The sequence below is a fragment of the Lampris incognitus genome, chromosome 18 (assembly GCF_029633865.1).
Source record: "Lampris incognitus isolate fLamInc1 chromosome 18, fLamInc1.hap2, whole genome shotgun sequence".
Classification (NCBI taxonomy): Eukaryota; Metazoa; Chordata; class Actinopteri; order Lampriformes; family Lampridae; genus Lampris; species Lampris incognitus.
The window spans coordinates 20,541,500-20,565,836 of NC_079228.1; the positions used below are offsets into that span (position 1 = coordinate 20,541,500).

At 40.9% G+C, this 24,337-nt stretch overlaps 1 protein-coding gene across 1 annotated transcript; it reads right to left on the reverse strand.

Annotated features, from left to right (window-relative positions):
- Positions 1–1,895: 1,895 nt before the first annotated feature.
- On the reverse strand, positions 1,896–22,789 carry ago2 (argonaute RISC catalytic component 2). The gene is made up of 20 exons (XM_056297837.1): positions 22,579–22,789; positions 20,878–20,925; positions 18,669–18,849; positions 18,417–18,537; positions 18,085–18,266; positions 17,691–17,827; positions 17,461–17,595; positions 17,048–17,135; positions 16,602–16,749; positions 16,368–16,487; positions 16,035–16,157; positions 15,755–15,888; positions 8,623–8,807; positions 7,461–7,620; positions 7,113–7,203; positions 4,563–4,757; positions 4,212–4,346; positions 2,695–2,796; positions 2,244–2,443; positions 1,896–2,076 (listed from the first exon to the last, which is right to left on the reverse strand). Exons 1-20 carry the CDS (start codon positions 22,595–22,597, stop codon positions 1,968–1,970), a joined length of 2,613 nt encoding a protein of 870 aa, XP_056153812.1. The 5' UTR covers positions 22,598–22,789; the 3' UTR covers positions 1,896–1,967.
- Positions 22,790–24,337: the final 1,548 nt, after the last annotated feature.

Sequence of the window (24,337 nt, forward strand, 5' to 3'; positions counted from 1 at the left end):
CTATAAAATCTATAATACCAATTGCCATCAGAAAATCCCTCATACCATTACAAAAGCCATGAGGATTCTGATAAGCATGAAGAAATACTAATAAATGCAACATGCTAAAAACCGACAACAAAAAAGCCCTAATTAGCTACCTCTGTAAATGACCTAAATTCAAGTGAGAAATCTCACTGCTGAATCTTTTGGTTAAAAATTATGCATAGTTAGAAAATATAGATTATTCCCCCCAATCAAGACTATAAGAACCACCACCAACTGACTTGCAAGTGGAGTTGTTAATAAAACTTCTGCGCCAGTCTTGGAAGGCAATAAAATATATGAATTTAAATTCTGTGTATAGAAATAGACAATGTTAATTTAGACTACATATGGGCCAATATTGTTTTTTAAAATCGCCTCTACATTGGCAACAGCCTCACTTGAAAGCTTGTTCAAAATATAGCCTATAACCAACAATACTATACTATAAAGACAAAAATAAATTTCATGAAACCCAAACTTTTTTTTGCAACAAGTTCACCTAATTCATGGAGCAACTACTATACTTAAAAAGCTATTTGGGAACCTTTGTATCAATTCATTTACAATTTTAGCCATTCATCTGTCTCCATTCCCTAGGTTGAAACAAAAGCAAATGCTGGTCTCATTCTATTGTACCAAATGCCTGGACAACAAGACGCCATAACATCCAGCTTACAAAGCAGAAAGAACAATTTGCCACCCCAATAAAAACCCAAAAAAAAAAAAAAAAAACTAGGGTTAATACGTCTTAAGAAAAAAAAAATCACTAATTCCTAAAGGCCTAAAAAGTCATGTGAGTCATCTACATGCATATTCATTAATAAATGATTAAAATAGACTCTAGAAAGAGATGGGGACGTACATTATTTCAAAATTGTTCCCCAACAAAAATTTCTACATTATCGATCATGTGAACCCGGCTCAGCGTACATTAAAAAGGTGTTCAGGTAGGGAGCCAGTCCCAAATGTCTATTTCCCAGCAGCAAGGGAATTAAATTACTGATGCAAATCACTCAGTTCCAAATAAGAGGGGAGGCAGGAGAGCATTAAAATGCCATCCCTTCAATTTCATCAATATTAAAAGCCAAGGATTGCATACAAATCTTGATGTAAAAATCATTTGCCAGGATGTCACCTGATTTGGCATAAAAATGTCTTGGTTACCAGTGTCAACTGAGGGAAAATACTGAGAACCCACTTAATATGGGTCGATTAATTCAAGCTGTACATAAAAATGAAAAGACAATGGCAGGCTCTATTGACACTTCTTTACATGGTGCCGTATGTGAGGAAAGTGTAATTCAAGACACAGCCTAGAAAACATTAAGTACTTCTGTCCTGATTTAAGTATCCATTTTGATCAGTGCATTTTGCTTGAATTGGCTGATGAATAATTGTCAGAAGAATTATAAGATTAGCCATTTTAACTGTGAAATGAACATCCGTCTTGAGAGTCCCATCTTCCCTTCAAGCACCCTATTAAATAAAACCAGGGGTAGACCGGTAGACCAATTGTCTGACTCTTTAACCTCCAATGTATGATACTGCCCTCTAGTTATAAAGCTGCGACTGTTCAGTGTAAAAATCTTTTTTTTCCTCTTCTTATGCTTTGTAAACAAAATTACCCCTTGAAATTTACAAAAGCACAGCATACACGCTGCATCACCCAAAACGCGTTTTCAGAGGAATTATTTTACATATTGCAGTCTAATATTTGGAAGGTTATGGTGGAGCAGGGACTTGCACATGTGGGCTCAAAAAGAAATAAAATAAAATGTTGGGCGTTTTTGGAAAGTGACAACACTGTTGGGTTGGGGATCAGTGAGTAATACCACTGTGTTGACATCCACACCTGCCAGTGAGAAAACGTGAGGTGGTGGGCTAGAGTGGACTTCATCTCAGTGGGCTCTCATCCATCCTATGCTTGGGCCTGTTCGTATTCAGGCGAAATACATGGTCCGCAGTGTGTCTTGGTGGATCTGAACAGCCTTAGCCAAGGCCTGCTGATCACGACCATTACTCTGTCCTGATGTATGACTGCCCTCAGCACTGAAACAGCGAAGACATGATGTAATTAAAGAAATCTGTAAATTGACTACTTTACTTTCAATTGACAGAAACTGCAGACACCAAGTTGGTTAAAAAAGGTGTGAACAGAAGTGTGAGTTTAAACTGACATTCTAATAAGCCAAGGAAATTTATGTACACTTCCTCACCTGTCATGCTCCTTGTCCACCAAGTGATAACGGGCACGAAATGCCACCAGGTGAGCATAGTAGGCTGGTGCTGGGATAGAAACTGATCGGGTGCAGCGTACATAGGTGTGACACAGCTGATAGGTGAGCACCTGCAGCTCATCTGAAGTGAAGTGGTTGTCATCCCAGAGCACATGGTAGTGTGACGGCCTACTGGTACCCTAAGGATTTGAAAGAAGAAAGATTGCCTTTTTCGTAATCATTAGGAGAAAGAGCCATTCACCCCCCCCCCATGCCAAATTCTGAATCTAACTTTTTGAGTACTCTTCCTGACATTTTCTAAATCTTTCACAGTTGCTTTATTTACATCGAATAAATTCAATAAATGAATGGCGGAATAAATGAATGTTAAATTTTAAAAAACAAAATCCTGCGATCACTTCAATAAAACTTGATTTGATGCATTTCTTACCTGTATACCAGCATGACTGCAAAGGTAGAAGTCAAACTCCGATGGGTGAGTGATTTTGGTGTCCACTGTTGTCCCTGCAGGTATGTTTCCACTCTTGCCAACCTGCGGAAAACCCCAGGCAAACCATTAGAAACAGTGCTTTTTAGAGATGCATCAAAATTTAATCTGTTTCATAATGGCTGAAAACAGTAATTTCAGCTAATGGCCAATAGCTTAACAATGCCATAAATTCTAACACACAAATTATTTAAATTTTTTTTAAATTTTATTTTGACACCCAAGTGTGTTTTATATTGGTATCAGACAATTTATTTTCAATTTCAGCATAAATTATATCATTCATCATCTACGCCTGGAGGGGATTATGCATTTGGTTGTGTGTGTGTATCTGTCCGCAGCTAATCTCGCAAACTACTGGACCTATCAGCCTAAAATTTTTTTGTACAGTTATGGAGTGTATGATGAGGTTGCGGTGATTTGTTCTCACCATCACCACTCCCTCGCTGCATTAATTCTCTGGCTCGCTTGACCAACATTGCTCTCCATCACTGCCCAATCTAAGTCAACCATGTGCATGCACGACTCACATTTATGGTTGAGTCAGATCGGGCAGTGACAGTGTCAAAACCAAAACATTATGTATTCGGGTATGAGTCTTGAAAGTAAACGAGAAGTGGATTGTATTTCGCAAGCCAGCAAATCATTCACTGCTGATCACAGCTGGAAATCATCTCTGTAGCTACAATAAAACATTTCCTATGGCTGACCGTTGTTTTATGAATGAAAGTTAATCAGCAAAGCAGCCATTCACCTTGATTCATTTTATATTATGAAAATCGCGATGGTTAAACACATTTGAAGTCTTTTCTTACTGTTGCTTTATTACTTTAGAATGAATGAAAGTCAATCAGAAGAGCAGCTATTCGCCTTCATTCATTTTATATCATGAAAACCGTGATGGTTAAACACATTTGAAGTCTTTTAATAAGGGCTTTGAAATTATGATAGCTTGATTCGTCATTTCATGTCAGACTTGGTTGCTTTCATGCGAGGGTCCGCCAAGGAGACTGCGCATCCACAGACTGGCAGGTAAAATTATTTCATTGGGCAGATTTTTTTTTAGCTTGGGCACTGCATATTAACAACCTCCCCAATATTTCCCCATTCAATCGACTTGGGCGCTGCACAAACGTCTTATAATAGCAGGAAAAAACATTGGTTTTTCTGTCTGTGTATTTCCCTTCTCCTGGTAGGCTAAAAAAAAGGGTTTGTCACCAAGTTCAAACACCAGAGAAGGGACGATACATACACATGGTGGAGCTCTGCTTTCTACTGAGTGCATTCCTCTAGTTTTGGCTACGAATACAGAGAAGTGTGGTGGGTTACTCACATTCCAAAACTCAATTTAGTCAAAAATAGAAGACAACACTTTTTAGACAAGACAATAACACTATCTCATATTCATCTGCATTATCTATTTATTGAGGTCACTTATCTAAGTGTATGAAGCTACTTACCCGCTCATTTCTGTCCATACAGAATAATCTTGTGTGATGTCTCTTCTGAACAACCACAAAGGTGATCCCGGGCTGGTAGTCTTTCTCTAGCTTGATGCAGGCCTCACGGATCGCCAGCAACTCATGCTGAAGAACCTGGATGGAACCAAGATTAAAAAAAAAGAAGAAAAAAAGTTCATCAGTTGAGTCAGTCACCAAAACTAAAAAGGGCCTTTAGCAAGACATACCTGTTTAATTACAAATAAATTCAACACATACATCATTCACTGAAGATAAAAATCCTATATCTGTGAACCAAAATTTGTTTTGTTTTCCCTGTCAATAGTGAGTTTGGGGATATATGTGCATCACCTGGTTGAACTGGCCTTCGGAGATGCCGTCACGATAGTAGATGATGCGGGTGGGTTTGAAGCGGGTGGACTTGTAGAACTGGATGAGCAGCTCCCTAACCATGGCAGCTAGATCCTGGATGATGTCTTGCCGGTGCTGCTGGACCCTTACTGTGGCACAGTAGCGGCTGGGATGGGCATCCATACTCCCCACCACCTGGTGAGGAAATGGAGCAAATATTGGTTTATAACAGGGAAAATCTAAATGAAAACATCTTGTAGAACCATACACTCTGAGTTAATGGTCATTGGATTGGCCCTGTCGAGTTTTTGTTTGTGCTGCTTGTTGTGTGCTGCGGTAGTGCAGTATAGACAGGGTGTTATGTGCACCACGCTTGTTGATATATTTTGTTCTTATTTCTATTTCTTATTTATCTTTTATTTCCGTTCCTATTTTCTTATCTTGTATCTTGTTAGTTTTTAGTTATTAGCGCGTGAGTGTCTGTAATAGAACTCAATTTCCCCACAGGGATAAATAAAGCATTCTGATTCTGATTCATACGTTGAAACATACAAATTGATGAGTGGAGACCACAAAATGTCCTTGAACCTGAACCATGCAGCCTTCATATAACCCAATATTTAAACAAATCTCAAAGGAATTTTACGCGAGTACCTCATGTCTGACAGACATCAACACTAGAACAACCGGGATTTCACGCTTACCTAAAACGACCATGGGCAATCAAAATGACCGCCGGTTTTTAAACTATATATTCTGACAAGATATATACCCAATTGAGAAATTAATGCATTGCATATGTTATGTCTATTAGGAAACGACAGGCACAAAAATTAAAATTTTAACAACTACAACACTATTTTAAACAATTTAAACTTCAGAGAGACATGGTCGAACTTGAATAGCAAAATTGAAAAAGTGAAAATATTACCTGAAAAACAAAACGGAAAACACATATTGCTAATCTAACAGGCCTACAAAATGTGAAATGTAAAAAAAGAACGGAAAATAAATATTGAACAGTCCCAAACAACGTCCGGAACTTAAAAACTAATAGAACGACCGAGGGCGGTCATTTTGACCGCCACAGTTTTTAAACTCTATATTCTGTCAAGATAAATACCCAATGGGGCAGCGTCCGAGTGATGTCACAGCATCAGCATCGCTGTTGCTATGGACGTATCACAGGAAGTCAGACATGCGGAGCACATTAGACAGTACAGCATGGCTGTTTTTACAACACCAACACCCATATATGCTGCCATATATCCGGTAATATGAAATTATGCAAAAAACAAAGAAAATTACAACAAACTGCTTACTTCTAATGTAGTCTAGTGCATCCGATGTCTGACTTCAGTTTGCTGCGAAGCTTCCACTTCCGCTCGGGAAGGGCGAAAAATAGCTCATGGACGCTGCCCATTGAGATATTAATGTATTAGTATGTCTGTTAAGACATTTTCCGAACAATTTAAAATGGCCACTGTCCAATGCCTGTAAATACTGCAATGTCTCAGTGGTAGTCATGGTGTGTCGGAAACGGCGTCTGTAACCAGACATGTTGGCAATAATCAAAAATCAAGTTCATACTATTACTCTGCACTGGAGAACACTAGTGTGTTTCTAGGACAGAGCAATGAACTTGGCGAAGGAAGTTATGCGACCAACACACATTGTAAACAGTGACATGACACGCATGATCACGCACAAATTACGAGCGTCTTTTGATGGCTCATGGGCATTTCAGGTAGATCTTACCATAACTTTTTTTTTTTATATAATTGATCTAAAGGTAATTTTAATACAAATATATGCAATTTTAGGAGCATTCAAAGGACGGCAGATCTGTATCTTTTTTTCCCCACAAAGTTATTAAACTTTGAAAATCCAAAACTTTCAAAATGACGGCCTTGGTTGTTTTGGTGTTAAACATTGTGTACAAGATGCATCATGACTTTATAGCTAGTCTTATCTAGTAGAGACCCCTCTGATCATTTGATCTTTCATTTACACAAAATGGAAATTTAGCTCCATTACGATCAAAATCTTAATAATTGATACAATACTACAGTGAATTAAGTCATTTACTTCTACTGCTGCATTACACCTCAGTGTCACGGATTCTAAGCCAAATCTTTTCCCAGATATTTACAAGGCTAAATATATTCTTTATTTTAGAGCAATTCTGACCATTGCCTTATTTCATTTTCTTCTTAAGTGTATTTTTAAGGCCACTTATTAGAAAATCTTCCAAAATTGGAATTAAAGCCAGTAAGGGTTCTTGACATAAAAGATCATGCAACATCAGAAAGCTCAAGCTGTACTGTCGTAAGATCATTTTGAATTTCCATTTTGTCATAGAATGCATAGCCACAGGCTGAAAATTGGCAGCCAACTTCATTTTGTCGCTCCTTGGAATAATTGATTCAATCAATTAAATTATGTAATTACTATTCTGAAAATCAATTAACAAACTCATACCTATAGGCTTATAGGGGAGGTTAGCAGTTCGTTTTGTATACTATACTGTTAAAAAGTCATATTACTAACAGCAGCAATAGAGGGCTTTTTTCCATCTCCCGCAGGTGGGTGAGTCACATCTGCACCAAGGAAGATGACAGGCTGCTGGAACACTAGAGGCCTGGAGCAAAGACACAGAGCACAATGGTGACTGACTGACTGACTGACTGTCTGTCTGTCTGTCTCTCTCTCTGTCTCTCACTCTCACACTCACACACACACATCTCCAGCATGCATAGTGAAATTCTACACAAATATGATTCAATATTAGGAGAAAAAAAAAGTTTCATTGTTAAGGCCCTAACCTAAGACACACTGACATCAATTCTAATTTATTTCAGGATTCCAGACAGAGATGACAGTGGGCTATGGACAAACCTGCCCTGTGGAAGGAGGATGTTATTGACGCCACCCAGCTTGACGTTGATCTTCAGACAGAGGTTGGAGAGGGTCTGGGGTGTAGTCTTCTGAACATTCTTAACCTGCACACACTGTGTGGCCATGCCCAGCACAGTATCGCCAACACGCTTCACCTCAGCTGCAGCACAAACAGGAAAATCAGAACGCCAGCTTGCCAAAGCTGTACATGCTACTTGTGTATGTTGTATATGCATAATCAACAATGTACAACAAAGTGTGTGAGTAAAAATGATCGAAGTGTAACACTGTCTTTATGTATGCTCAATAATCCAGGTAAGAAAATCAAGGAAAGTTGAATCAGTTCATCTGGACACGTTTGAGAGAAATGGTTCATCACTCATCTAAGTGACCTCTTCAGTCTCAACTGACTGTAGGTATCCCCACTCTTGTAAACAATACAGTTGTATAACGACCAAAACCAACGATCAGTTTCAAATGCAAATAGGCGTGACCATTAACAAGAGTTTCAATGGCCATGTGTCCAGTTCACAGAGGATTTGGGAATGTTTGCAACACAGCATTGTAAGATGGCAACAGACGTACTCTTAGACCCCCCTCAAACAGACGCTGGCCAAGAGGATGGCACAACACAGAAGAGCTAACGCATCAAGCCAAGACTCTGCAGTCTACACCCATCTACAGGCCAGTGGCCACTCTTTCAAGGATGAGGATGTGCACATCCTTGATAGGGAGGAACACGTTTGAACGGAGAGTCAGAGGCCATCTATGTGAAGAGGGAACGACCACCACTGAACTGAACCGGGGGGGCGGCTAAAAGTACATCTGTCACCATCTTACAATGCTGCGATTGCAACTATTCTCCAATCCTCTGTGAATTGGACACATGGCCATTAAAACTCTAGTTAATGGTCACAGCAATTTGCATATGGAACTGATGGTTGTTTTCAGTCGTTATGCCACTGTATTGTTTATAAGGGTGGGGATACCTGCAGTCAGTTGACACTGAACAGATCACTTAGATGAGTGATGAAACGTTTCTCTCAATAAACACCGTGTCCAGATGAACGGATTCAACTTTCTGTGAAAGTGTAAGACTGTTTGGCACATGGCAAAAATTCAGAACACAGATCATGACATCAAGGCACTATGGATCACTGACCATAAACAGGTGTCTTCCCTGGCAGAATGACGACCACCAGCTGCAGGCCCTGGTAGGTGTACTTCAGGTGCTTGAACATGGGCTCAACACTGTCAGCTCCCTGGGCGTACTTACAAAAGCAAGGCTGACCCTGAATGGGCATCCCAGCATCGCGAGAGATCTTCCTCAGCTGGTCTGTGAATGCTCTGAGAGACACAGGTACAAAATAGAACACTGAGAACTGGTGGAAACATATGAGCTTTTCTAAATCCAGATTTAAAATACAATAGACCTTCAAATTTATAAAACCCAGCTTGTAAAAACTGATAATAGATATCCGTCATTTTGCAGTTGTGTAACTTTCTCTCACAGAAACTAAAGCAATTCTATATTATATTCTTAATTACTTGAAGAGTTTTGACCAGAGACCATAGTTATCAAGCATTTAAATAAAATTACCCATAGTAATCTCACTAAAAGTGTGACTGGGACTGAGTAGGAATTAGTAGCTAGTTATGAAGCTCCCTACTCTCAGCTAGGATTGGGACTACTCCCGAAAGAAACCGATCGATCTTTTATTACTTGTCAAGCTGTAAAATGAAATTACAATGACATGTTGTAGTTTTCTGTGCAGTGCGCATGGTGACCGCATAAAATTGATGGACTTTTGTTGATGGTCTTTGTCACCATTTAAGTGACATCAAGGGTGTAGGTGGTTGCACTCATCCTCACTGAGCCTCCTTGAGCCACATGTAGACCCAGGCCATCTGAAAACTACATCCATTATCATATAGCTTGCATTCGTCACACTAAAATGTTTATGCCGTGGTTGAGATTCACAAATACATCCTTATCCAAAAGAGGTAATAACATTGTGTTCCATTTATTAGACCAACTCCTCCCAGAAACCAAACAATTTAATAGAAAGCAGCTTATTTCTGTGCTAGTTCTCTTTGACTGGTGGGAAAAAGAATGATCTGTGCATAAGCAGAATCAGGCAGTTAGGACTGACTGATCAGAAATGTTTAATAACTACAGGTCCAGACGTCTTTTTATATTTCCATTTGGTATGATCCAGCAATTCTCTTACTTTCATTCTAACCTTTGTCTTAAGGCCCCGGCTCAGCCCATTAACCTGGATAATGACTTTGAGATGGCATTATGCACTGTTCTTCGGCTGTTGCTGCTACCTTGACTGCCTTGCACTTAACTTGCACGTCTCTCCCTAAGGTGCTTTCTGTGATCTCTAACTGAAGTCATGAATGTATGGCCTCTTCCTTGATTCCATATCCCTCACCAATCTTTGACAAGGGTGTCTGCAGTTTCAGAAAGTCAAATTTCAGGTTTTTTAAGACCCCTTCAATGCTATCTAGAACTAAATATACAAGACCAGTTTAACACAAAATTAATCACTTCCCTGTCTTCCCTTTGTTTAATTTTGGCAATACAAGGCACAGGCAGTCATCTTCAGTGACACAGGCCTTACGTTATTGGTTGCCAAACTATGGCCCCTGGGCCAGATACGGCCCACCCCCACAGCATTGTGTGTGATAAATTGTATCCGGCCCTCTGGTTTATTTAGTTTGACTTTCCGCCCTAAGGTGCATTTTGCTTGGAATTCCACATTTTTTCCTCTGCTGGCTACCGTATTTAGACGGCCATTTAGTCACCACAGAAACCGTTTGCGCCGCACAGGCTCCCGCCGCAGTTCACGCCTCAAGAATATTGTCACAGGTGGGTTTTTTTTAGCCTAGCTTGATAATTTTCTGTTATTTTCAGAGAAAATGTCAAAAGATGAATTGTAAACGAAAAATTGATCATGAGTACCAGGTGTTCAACAAACAATGGACTGATAATTATTTTTTTGTTCAATGCAAGGACAAGGCAAAGTGTCTGATATGCCAGGAATCGTTAGTGGTTTTCAAAGATTACAACTTGCACAGACATTTTGAGACAAAACACAAAGACAAATGTGGTAATCTGTAAGGACAAGTGTGGACAGACAAGATAAGAAAACTAAGGGATGTGCTAGCTACACAGCAGAATACATTTTTAAGGCAAGCTCAGCAGAACCAGTCATATCTATGGGCTAACTTTCATGTGGCGAGACTGATAGCTAAGAACGGAAAGGCCTTCACCGAAGGAGAGTTCGTAAAACAGTGTTTAACTGCAATCACAGAGGAGGTGTGTCCCAATAAAAAAGATGCTGAAAAACTCACAACACAGGGCAAGTACAATTACACAGAGAGTTGAAGTGATGGGAGCCAACGTGCACAATCAGTTGCAAGAGAAATCTAAAAAATTTGTTTTTTTCTCGCTTGCACTTGACGAAAGCAACGATATTAAGGACACCACGCAGCTGTTAATTTTTATTCGTGGAAGTAGATGGGACCAATTTCGAGGTATCCAAGGAGCTTGCAGCACTACAAAGCCTCAAAGGCACAACAACTGGCAGAGACATTTTTGATAAGGTTTGTCAAACCATTGGAAACTTGGGACTTGACTGGGCAAAGTTAGCGAGCATAACAACGGACAATGCACTGAGGACAATGCACCGAGCATGGCTGGCACTACAAGGGGACTACTTGGCCACATTAACAGGGAGATGTATGAGCGAGGACATACACAGCCATTGCAAATTCATTGCTTTATCCACCAGCAAGCACTGTGCTGCAAAGTGTTTAGTGGGAATCTGTTATGAAAGTCATGGTGTCATGTGCAAACAGACTCAACCATAGTCAGTTCCAAGAATTTCTGTCTGAGCTAGAATACGACTACAGAGATGTACTGTATGTACCACATGGAAATCCAATGGCTAAGTTATGACAGAGTTCTGAAGTGCTTCTATCAGCTGCTTCCTGAGGTCAACACATTTCTTCAGTCAAAAGGCAGAACAGTCATGGAGCTGACAGGCCCAGAGTGGAAATGGCACCTTGCCTTTCTAACTGATGGGACAGAATGTCTTAATGGTCTCCTCTGCAGCTACAAGGCAAGGGGAAACTAATCTGTGAAATGTACGCCCATATTAAGGCACTCCAGGTGAAAATACAGCTGCTTTTGCGGCAGGTGAGTGAGGGAAACTTTACTCATCTTGCTACAACGAAAAATGTAGCCACCGAGGACCCACAGGTACCGTTCCCTGTCACAAAGTGCGTAGAGGCACTGAAAATGTTGACGATGGAGTTTAAGGTGAGATTCCATGCACTACAGTGGTGCTTGAAAGTTTGTGAACCCTTTAGAATTTTCTATATTTCTGCATAAATATGACCTAAAACATCATCAGATTTTCACACAAGTCCCAAAGTAGATAAAGAGAACCTCTAGGATTAGCAGTTAATTTGAAGGTGAAATTACAGTCAGGTGTTTTCAATCAATGGGATGACAATCAGGTGTGAGTGGGCACCCTGTTTTATTTAAAGAACAGGGATCTATCAAAGTCCGATCTTCACAACACATGTTTGTTGAAGTGTATCATGGCAAGAACAAAGGAGATTTCTGAGAACCTCAGAAAAGCGTTGTTAATGTTCATCAGGCTGGAAAAGATTACAAAACCATCCCTAAAGAGTTTGGACTCCACCAATCCACAGTCAGACAGATTGTGTACAAATGGAGGAAATTCAAGACCACTGTTACCCTCCCCAGGAGTGGTCGACCATCAAAGATCACTCCAAAAGCAAGGCATGTAGTAGTCGGCCAGGTCACAAAGGAACCCAGGGTAACTTCTAAGCAACTAAAGGCCTCTCTCACATTGCCTAATGTTAATGTTTATGAGTCCACCATCAGGAGAACACTGAACAACAATGGGTGTGCATGGCAGTTACAAGGAGAAAGCCACTGCTCTGCAAAAAGAACATTGCTGCCCGTCTACACTTTGCTAAAGATCACGTGGACAAGCCAGAAGGCTATTGGAAAAATGTTTTGTGGACAGATGAGACCAAAATAGAACTTTTTGGTTTAAAGGAGAAGCGTTATGTTAGGAGAAAGGAAAACACTACATTCCAGCTTAAGAACCTTATTCCATCTGTGAAACATGGTTGTGGTAGTATCATGGTTTGGGCCTGTTTTGCTGCATCTGGGCCAGGATGGCTTGCCATCATTGATGGAACAATGAATTCTGAATTATACCAGCGAATTCTTAAGGAAAATGTCAGGACATCTATCTGTGAACTGAATCTCAACAGAACGTGGGTCATGCAGCAAGACAACGACCCAAAGCACACAAATCGTTCTACCAAAGAATGGTTGAAGAAGAATAAAGTTAATGTTTTGGAATGGCCAAGTCAAAGTCCTGACCTTAATCCAATCGAAATGTTGTGGAAGGACCTGAAGCGAGCAGTTCATGAGGAAACGCACCAACATCCCAGAGTTGAAGCTGTTCTGTACGGAGAAATGGGCTAAAATTCCTCTAAGCCGATGTGCAGGACTGATCAACAGTTACCAAAAACGTTTAGTTGCAGTTATTGCTACATGAGGGGGGGGGGGGGGGGTCACACCAGATACTGAAAGCAAAGGTTCACATACTTTTGCTACTTATATATATGTAATATTGGATCATTTTCCTCAACAAATAAATGACAAAGTATATTTTTGTCTCATTTGTTTAATTGGGTTCTCTTTATCTACTTTTAGGACTTGGTTTGAAAATCCGATGATGTTTTAGGTCATATCTATGCAGAAATATAGAAAATTCTAAAGGGTTCACAAATTTTCAAGCACCACTGTTCATCTCAATGCAAAAGACATTTGTCTATTTCAGAACCCATTTGCTGCAGACATCTATGAGGCCCCGCCATCTCTTCAGCTCAAGTTGGCCAACTTACAAAACTGTGATGCACTGAGAAATGCATTCGAGTCAGGCAGTTTGATTGACTGCCTGACTCGAATGCTGAGTTTATACTGCCCTACCCAATGACACTTATCCGAACAGTAAAATGCACAGTATCAACATGTGCACAATCTTCGGCAGCATATGCGAGCAAACGTTCTCAAGCATGAAGCTTCTGAAAAGTCCGACAAGATCAAGACTCACTGATGAATATTTGCACCATTCATTGAGAGTGGCTGTGACCAGAATGGAGCCTGACATCAACCTACTCATCAGAAAGATGCAAGCCCACCGTTCACACTAAGAAATACGAGGAGGTAAACTCTGTTTTTTCAATTGGCATATGTGATAACAACGACCTTACGCATGCTGATGTTGTGTCAGCCAGTCAGAGATGAGAAGGAAGGCAAAGCATTTCCTCCAAATCGTTAATTAGTTGCTAATTAATTAATAGGATTTCTAAAGGACTCATTTTGGGACTTGTAAGTCTTTCCCTTCACTTGTTTACTTGTTGAATTGTTCATGCAAAGCACGTAGAGTGCATACTGCACTCATGTATTTCACTACTTAAACTAAAATAGTTGAATAAAATGATGACGGTTAGAATGTTTAAGAATTAGTTTGATTTTATTTTTGAATTCTACTTACCTCCCTATTATGTTTTATACACAACTTTGACAATAAACCCAGCTAACAATGGTATATTGAAATATATCATTACATGTAATGGGTTAATATTCAACTAAGGTAGACCTGTTATTGTTCACAGTACTATTTAATGTTACTGACATACTCCGGCCCTCCCAAAGAGCCAGGCAGAGTGAGCTGGCCCTCCTAAGAAAAAGTTTGGGGAACCCTGCCTTAGGTCATCCGACTGTTTAACCTTGTGTTTTTGAGCAACCTGGTATCTGTTGACCAAATCTGGATTACTCTGCTTCCAAGACCCAAAAACATGCAGTGTTGCAACCTGTACTGATGTGCAAGTGAGTGACTGTGGTTGTTGTAATCTTGTGGGAGTGGTATGGTCACATCTGTCAAAATCGGACACGATTTTAAAAGTTTAAATCACGGCCACCTCACCACAAAGTCACACCAGGGATAGGCACAGAGTGATAACTGTAGAGATGTGGATGATCTCTCCCATTTTAAGACTGCAGACATATTGCTGTGCTGTTTTAATTACGTTTTTATTCTTTGGCAGTTTTAATAAAATGGCTATTGTGCCCTTCATTGTCATCCGTGTCTGTGATGGAAGACCTCAGGTGAGGCCCGGTGAGGGCTCGGTTACGGTAGAGCCTTGCCACAGCAACTGTCAGGCTCTGTTATAACCAAACTTTACATGAACTTGCCTGTGGACTAAAAAGCTCCAAACCAATGCTATGCTAGAACAGTTGGTCCAGCAAAAAACAGCATGCAAAGGCTTACAAATGGTTACAGTGTTTTGTAGCATTACTCAAACCTAAGAAGAAGAAGAAGAAGAAGAAGAAAAAAAACAAGCAGCAAGTTAAGATTCACAACTTGGTTAACTTCGTTGTTAACACTGCGTTATGCAGTCCACAGTGTGATGGATTGTGCTTTCGCATTGCATTCTCACACACGCGCCGAGTATCCCCATCTTGAAACAGCAAGAATACTTTCAACAGGCATGCATGTGCCTTTATAAGATCTTATTTGGATAACACATTTATAAAAGGCCATTCATTTTTAATAAATGAGATTACCACTTTTTTAACCTTTAGTGACTCTGACCATGCCACCCTGATCTTCAAGCCAAAGAAGAGACCTTCAATCCATTCTTTCCTCTCTTTTTTTTTTTTGTGGCTTTTCCCCCCCTTTTCTCCCCAATTTTACTTGGCCAATTACCCTATTTTCCGAGCCGTCCCGGTCACTGCTCCACCCCCTCTGCCGATCCGGGGAGGGCTGCAGACTACCACATGCCTCCTCCAATACATGTGGAGTCGCTGCCACCTCCCTTCACCTGACAGTGAGGAGTCTCACCAGGGGGACGTAGCACGTGGGAGGATCACACTATTCTCCCCAGTTCTCCCTCTCCCCCGAACAGGCGCCCTGACCAACCAGAGGAGGCGCTAGTGCAGCGACCAGGACACACACCCATATCCGGCTTCCCACCCACAGACACGGCCAACTGTGTCCGTACGGACGCCCGACCAAGCCGGAGGTAACACGGGGATTCGAACCGGTGATCCCCATGTTGGTAGGCAATGGAACAATCCTTTCTTTCTTTTGCATCTTTCAAAAATGTGCAGTTGACAGATATGCACAAACTCAGGGGCAGAAGTGCTCTGCAGATCAACGGATCATACATACTTGAGGAGAAGTTCAGTGCACTGTCTCTGTGGGGCAAAGCAGGCGATGGCCCACACTTTGATCTCAATGCCAGTGTGGAACTGCTTGTTCCTCATGTCCCATACACCCTGGATTGGTGTAGCTATTGCTTTGTTCTGCAAAGGATGAAAAAACTAAACTTAAACTCATGGTGAGTTACGACGAAAACAAATGGACAAGCTCATATGAATTCATAGTAATTACATGGTTGGAATGAGTATCACAATTCAAACTTCCAGCATCCATGCTCTGATCAACATACCCTGCCTCCGTAGAGAATGGAGGGTGCCTGGAGGACACGGCCATTGACTTCAGTCATCTCATCCCTCACCATCACACCAAACTCCCGAACGTAAGGGTCAGTGTTAAAGTTGGCACTTCTCATCTGGGAAACACAGCCATTAGCAGAGAAAGGGAGCTAAGAATCATATTTATCATTGTGGCAATTTGCAGTTAAGGGAGAAACCAGTCTCCACTATGCAAACCATTCCTGATAGATCATCAGGTCACCACATTAATCAGACAATCTCCCCCTTACTATAAAATCAGCAGTAAACATCTCAAAATTAAAGACCAGTGTCTCAGGGGGGCTCACCAATTTACTGATCTCATCCTGTCTGTCTGGTGCCGATCTGGCTGTGGCACGGATCATAGTGGAGGTCTGATTGTCTGTCAGCTTCTTGATGCAGCGCTGGCCTGCCACTATGTTACACACCTGGACAGACATCAAAGAAACAAAACACTTAAATTCTGCTAGCTTTCCATTTAAGTAAATGCTGAATTAATTATGATGTAAATAAATACACCAGAGCGGTTGGTGGCAGCTTACCTCTAGGGGAAGGTAGGTGTGCTTCTGCTCCTGTCCCACCTGTAGGCAGGGGAGGTGGGGATACCTAAGGATCAGCTTGTACTTATCTTTGAAGTACTGTGCTACTGTGCATTCAATAGTTTGGCCATTCTCCTGCTGCAGGGGAAACCTAAGAGAATACACAGCAGAAAATTAATTGGGGTGAAAACACAGTGGAATGTTGTCTTCTTCAAAAAAAGACAAACTTATTTGAAACCCAAAAAAGCCCATTAATAATCTGCCAAAGACTTGACAGGGGTCATTTTTAAAGCAGATCTACGGGCAACATTTATCAAGATCAAATGTAACCAACATTCCAAGACACATACAAATAGTGAGGACCAACCCGTTAGTACTTGCACCAGCATATTACCGATTTACAGTCAAGCTAAGTTTCTTTAATGAATAAAACCACTGAGCTCTCTTACGTCTGGTGGCTGGCTGGTCTTCTGGTTACATTGCACACTCTGTACTTCCTCTTCATCTGCCCACAGTGGGTGATCTCCACCTTCAGACCTGGACAGAGGGGATCACAACACTGGATTACAGAGGTAGTTAACCAACTTAACAAATAAATGAGGGCAAAAGGTGAGTCTAGTTTGACCCAGGCACTCCCGTCTCAACTAAAGACTTGTTTTGGCATGATGATGAAACAGTGAGGAGAAGTAATAGAAAGAACATTGCAATAAATCAGAAAAACAAACTCTTACCAAAATGAGCAACTGAAATTCAACAAACACAGTGGGTTTATACAACTTTCTTGACTAAAATCAAAAATGAATACAAGGTCAACATGACAAGCTAGGACTCAACTATCAGATAACACATAAATTACAATTACCTTTGATTTCTTTTGTAAACTTTACTCTCTGGGAGTCGGTCAAGGGCTTTTGCTGTTCTTCAATGCTTTTGAAATCCAAGACTTCGCACATGAATTCTATTACAGGCTGAGCTTTGTAGAATGCAGTAGCCGAAACTGCAACACAATTACACAGCAATGACACTCACAGAAATACCATCCTTGATATACCTCATGACTCGTACAAGCAGTGATCAAATAATGACACATACCATCAATATTAAGCATCATTTTCCAAAGAGACGGTCTGACTGACTGATGGAAACCAAACCACACCTCTCTGCCCCCACCAAGGGGGTTCGAACATCCTTCTGAGGGAGTGAAGAATGAGCGACCCACAGGAGTGTACCTGTAAAAGAGAAGGGTAAAGAGCTGAATAAAAACATCTCAGCACAAATGCTGGTCATAGCACAAGGTATGAGAAAGGCATTACAGAACTGGGCAGGGGAAAATAATGAGTTCCACACATGCACGTCCTGAGTCTTGAATAAATTAAGTCTACATTAAGTCTATAAAACTGAAGAATAATAATAGGGAATGGCAGCATGAAATACTGAACTGAATATGAAGAGTAAGTACAACAGTGTTCAAGAAGCAAAGGCTGACCTCATAGAGGGCAAATGTCTCATGACGACATCTAGGGCCTGGATGGTCTCAAAGGGGATGTTTGGTAGCCGCCCTGATAGTGCCTCATGAAGAGCCTGTAGACTAACACAAGACACCCACTTGATGGCCACTTTAAAGCTGCGGTCCTTGCCCTCACCTGGAATGGTCACCTCAAGTTCCACCTGATCGACAGAAAAGTTAGGAGATAGCAGTATAAGGTGAATGCTGTAATGCTGTCGTAATAATACCTATATTACTAGTTGTCTGAACTAGCTTAAGCAACTTCCACCCTGGAGAAAACTGTATGGTTGGCTGTGCAAAACACAACTTACTTTTTCTCTGCCAATGGGTAAGGGCATAGCTGTGTAGAGATTCTTCCTCCCATCATACACTGGCTTTCGATCCCCGAAGATCTGGGTTTTAAAGTGCTGGACCATATGCTCCACAATTTCACTGAGACACAAAATGAAACATCCAATCACAACATTGCCTAGGAGATCATATCCTAGTGAACAGTGCTGACTACCAATTGCCAAGTGTAAAAAGGTAGCCTCTAGGTCTAGGCAATAAACACCCGAGCATACCGATTGACTCTCCTGGGGCATTTCTCAGGCTTGATGTCAATGTCATAATGGTACACTTCCAGTTTGGGGATTTCCATCTCAAAGAAGTTGGCCTGCAGCTTGATTGTCCTGCCCATGGTCCCAAAGTCTGGCCGTGATGGGGGCTTGAACACATACTCTGGCACTGGGGGAGACGGGGGATCTAAATCAAGAGTGGTCAGGGGAAGAAAAGCAATATATGTTTATGATCACAATATTGGGACCATGACACATTAGCCAGGGTTCTCTAATACATTAACTCTGAATACATTAATGACCTTAAAACAATTTTTTTTTTCATCCAAATCCATATTTATGTAGTTATATCTGCTCCAAACTAGAATCAACCCATTGCTCTCTTAGGGTGTAACCACACTTTATTCTAGCAGAATGCATGGAAGGTTTTATTAATTTCTTGTGTTGAGCCACGTCGCCTCATTGCTGAGACTTTAATGTTGCAGACATGAAGTGGTTCTCTCAGAGCACACTCCCTTTGGCACCTTATCTTTGTGGTACAGCTCTGTGAACTCAAATAGACCAACACCCATAAACCCTGTTAATATCAGGGGCTGATTACTGACTACAATGTACTGTGTTTAAGTGGTTAACCATTCAGAATCTATAGACAAGAAGGATTTGGGAAATTTACCAGGGCCCAACATGTGACATTTCATTCAAATTCTCACAAATCAAAGTATTCCTATCGACAACTACTACTATTATTTTCGGCTGCTCCCGTTAGGGGTCACCACAGCGGATCACCCGTTTCCACCTCTTCCTGTCCTCTGCATCTTCCTCTGTCATGCCAACCACCTGCATGTCTTCCCTCACCACATCCATGAACCTCCACTTTGACCTTCCTCTTTCCTCTTGCCTGGCAGCTCCATTGTCAGCATCCTTCTCCCGATATACCCAGCATCTCTTCTCAGCACATGTACAAACCATCTCAATCTTGCCCCTCTTGCTTTGTCTCCAAACCTGAGCTGTCCCTCTAACATACTCGTTCCTAATCCTGTCCTTCGTCGTCACTCACAACAAAAATCTTAGCATCTTCAACCCTCCAGCTCCACCTCTTGTCTTTTCGTCAGTGCCGCCATCTCCAAACCATGCAACATAGCTGTCTCCCTACCATCTTGTAAACCTTCCCTTTAACTCTTGCTGGTCCCCTTCTGTTGCAAATCACTCCTGACACTCTTCGCCACCCACTCCACCATGCCTGCACTCTTCTTCATCCCTCTTCCGCACTCCCCGTTACTTTGAACCGTTGACCCCAAGTATTTAAACTCATCCACCTTCGTCACCTTAACTCCTTACATCCTCATCATTCTGCTGTCCTCCCTCTCGTTCACACATATATATATATTCGGTCTTGCTCCTACTGACTTTCATTCCTCTTCTCTCCTGTGCATACCTCCACCTCTCCACTCTCCTCAACCTTCCTACTCTCATTACAGATGACAATGCCATCCACGAACATCAAAGTCCACAGAGACTCCTGCCTTATCTCGTCCGTTGACCTGTCCATCACTATTGCAAAGCAAGGCCTCAGAGCCGATCCTCGATGTAAGCCCACCTCCACCTTGAACCCATCCATCATTCCTAACGCACACCTCACCACTGTCACACTGCCCTTATACATATCCTGCGCCACTCTAACATACTTCTCAGCCACACCTGACTTCCTCATACAATAGCACACCTCCTCTCTTGGCACCCCGTCATATGCTTTATCTAAATCAACAAAGACATGATGTAACTCCTTCTGACCATCAATGTTCTCAAAGCAAACATCGCATCTGTAGTGCTTTTTCGTGGCATGAAACCATACTGCTGCTCGCTAATCATCACCTCTCTTCTTAATTAACCTAGCTTCCACTCCTCTTTTCAATATCTTCATGCTGTGGCTGATCAACTTTATACCTCTGTAGTTACTACAGCTCTGCACATCAACCTTATTTTTGAAAATTGGTACCAGTATACTTCTTTTCCACTCCTCAGGCATCCTCTCGAATCAAATCAAAGTATTCCTATATCCTGCATAATTCATGAATATTGATTTTAATTTAAAACAGATAAATGCCTGCTGTGATGCTTGAAGGAGACGAGAACAAAACAAAACATTTTGTCGGCTACAGTGGGACAAAGTAAATCAAGCATTAGACTTTAAAGCCCAAATGTGGAAAAAGCTTACCAGAGCCTATTGACCCAGAGGAATGGGGTCCCTCAAGCATCTCAGCAGCTAAAGAAAAAAAAATACATGTTATGCTTTCTCACAAATTCCACTGGGCCTGACACATGCTGGAGATGGTTCCAAGTGGAAGGGTTAAAAACAGCTTTTAAAAACAGTATGAACATTTTAAGGTCAACAGTCTACGTATAGCAGTCTTACTGCAGAGGTAGAGCTGCTCCTTGAACAATGTCAAAACAGATACTACAAGATGCACTGGTATTAGAGGAGTACATGTAAAGCCAAGAACCAGCATATTGGGATTTAGAGATTATTAAGTCAACATTATTGCAAAAAACAGTCTAAAGACTGAAAAAAGGTCTATACTGCTGAACTTTTATGCATTGTACCTCATGCTCTGCGAGTGCCATTTTGTATAGTGTTGACTGACTTTATAAACTCTAAATCCCAATGTGCAGGTTTTTTCTTTGCTTTACATATAATACCACAAGATAATTTGTACGTTTCTTTATTTTTACATAGCAAATATATTTTTCTTCTACACCCCCCCCCCCAAACCCCATCACCATAGTTCACAACAAGGAGTGGCTTTTAAACTTCTTATCAATAAACACACACGGGTAGCCAAGCACCCTGGCAATCTGACCCTCCTATGGTCACAATTTCACCAAAAGTTAGCATATGTTACATAGGCTTTTTAACATTACAAGGAGAACAAACAAAATATTTGGCTAAAGCATCTGCAACAGTTAAAACACGAACCAAACTAATGCAGACTCTGGAATGTTAAACTGAATAGTAACGGAAGGGAAATCAATCAAGTAAAGTTAGTCAGTTGATGTCGACAGCGACTTCGAATAAGAGGCGAAAGACCTCAACTGAGACCTATGAGAAGGCTGACGTTAGCAAATGACTCGAAAACAAAAACGTAAAGACAAAGACCTCTGAAATGTGTTTTTGATAGAGATCAGCTAAATTAGCCAATTTAGATGAATGAAGACCTTAAATGATGTACCAACTTACTGGGTTAATGTGCAGTCGATTTCAAGGACTTCCCAACTAGTGTTGGCTACTTAGTAAATATTAGCGTTAGCTTCTACCACTCGCTACATTCATTGGTATTTTCACTGGTAGCTTATTGGAGTTAGCGTTATACGTAGTGATGTCCATTTGACAATTACAAACCGATTAGATGAAGATATTCAGAATAGGTTAACTCGTTAGCTAGTTAAATAAGTTAGCCAGGATAACGCCACCTGACGAGATTAGAAATCATGCATGGTTAACAACGGTTTCCCTCTAGGTTATCAAACGCCACCCGGTTTCATCAATGTAAAAGTAACATTTTAGCGAAGTTATTCCCATCATTTTCAGCAGACTCTTGGTAAAGGACCCATTCGACAATATGCAGGTGTTTTGATGAACTAGCTAACAATAACAAGGTCGGGGATAGAGGCTAAGCTAACGAGCGCGACGTTAGCCGCTAGCTAAGCCTGCTAACGCTCTCACTTTGTTTGGGACCAAATGTTCCCCCTATGCAAATTGGCAAAAAATGGTATTCCTAAAGGCAATAACCCAGAATAACAACTCTGAAACTTTTTGGGCTTTTCAACTTTTTCTGGGAACTGAAACGTTGACGCCGTAGCTGTTTTTTTTTCCCCGAGCGAGCCGCATCACCTAGCCGACGTTAGCTTCACAACTCACCTCCAGCAGAGGAATACATTTTGTCGATTGAAGTGTGTGCCGTGGACGTACGTATACTCCACTCTGTTGCGGCTAAATGTCTCCAAAACACATACGTGGCCGAAAAATAGTATTTCTATGCTAAATATCTTGAGCTTCCCAGTTCGGAAACGAAGATTACTGTGTTAACCGACCATAGACCACGAGTGTTTTCTCATCCTCTACATGGCACCATCCCCCCCGACACAAAAACCGAGAGCTGAGAGACGCTAACGACCGTATGAGTGACGTCAGACGTACGGTCCTTTCGGTGTCGAAATGGGAATTAAAAGGGTTTTTTTAGATTTTTTTTTTAAGAGATGGAAATTTAAAGTTGGCGGATAAAAGCTGTTTGCGCTACTATATAGGTTACAATGTCCGCTTAGACGAAGAAAAAAAAATATAACGTCGATAACTGTCGACAAACGGGAAAACACAGGAAGATCAATTATGTTGCTGGCTAAAGAGAAGAGTATTTCCGGGGTACCGTGCGAAATTGATCCAATAAATTATTACTTTAGAGACTTTTTTTTTTTACTTTTCACAAGTCTTTGTAGTTGCTATTCATCTCTTTCAAAACTCCTGTCTCCATTTTAAACAGACACCCAGCATAATAAGGTGAGTATGAGAGCCTTATAACAATACAAATTCAATTAAAGTACAGTTTTATCATTGTTTTCAGTAAGACTCAGTTACTCAGGTGGGGAAACTGTAAAAGATTGAATAGTTGGCGACAACATCGCATTCATGAAGGCTGTGCACCATATACCATGTTGACATAACATACAACACGTTATGAGCTTTAACACGTCATTGCCTGAACCGTGATTTTATTTTTGTTGACTTTCTATCGACTTGTGAAATTGCAAGACCGAAAAACGATAGTTTACAACAGTATGTAAGCTATTAAAACGAATTTGGCCTACACGGATCTACAGAAAGCTGCTGTCAAATTATTGATTGGTATGTCATTGCCAGGCAGTTTACAGTTTAGATTTTACCACTTGGGAAAGTTTCATTAAAATCCCCCCCCCCCCCGCTTTGTGTCATTCATTCAAATTTTCAGAGATTATCCGGGCGCAGGGTTTGTGGCTACCTAATGTAGTCACTGGGTGGCGCTATCTTACCACGGAATGTGTCGAACGCGTCGATTTACGGAGCGACGTTCAAGGATGTGCTGTGAATTGATTTTTGATAACTTGGCATTCAACCAGTTTCTCCAGCGGTGGACCTACTGGCCAATATGATAATAATATTTTGAAAAGTGACTCCAGAGAGAGATGTAAGCTAGGTACTGTATCATAAATTAGAACCTTTATTATGTATTACATCGTCATAAATATTACACCTCTTCATTTAAATGTCCTGGCTATGGGTTAGCTAATCTTCCTTGATAAGAACAGAAAATAAAGCCCAGTAAGTATGCCATTTTATGCTGTTTTAATTTAAATTGTATTTCGTATTTTTTGCATGGCGTGCGATTAAACAACTGATATATATATATATTATTTTTTTTTACATTTGGGGGTTATTTTGCTTTACTAAAAGTCGACAAAAACGATGTTGGTGTCAGAGTCTGTGAGTCTCTTCTTATTGGAGAAGATATTGAGGGTTGAACGATTGAGACAGTCCTACTGTTCTTCTCGATTTTAACAGCGGCAAGGCTTTTCTTGATGTGTTTGCGCTTCTGGGTCGTTATTTGACCTTCTGATCGGTTGATCGGTGACGTGACAGTTTAATT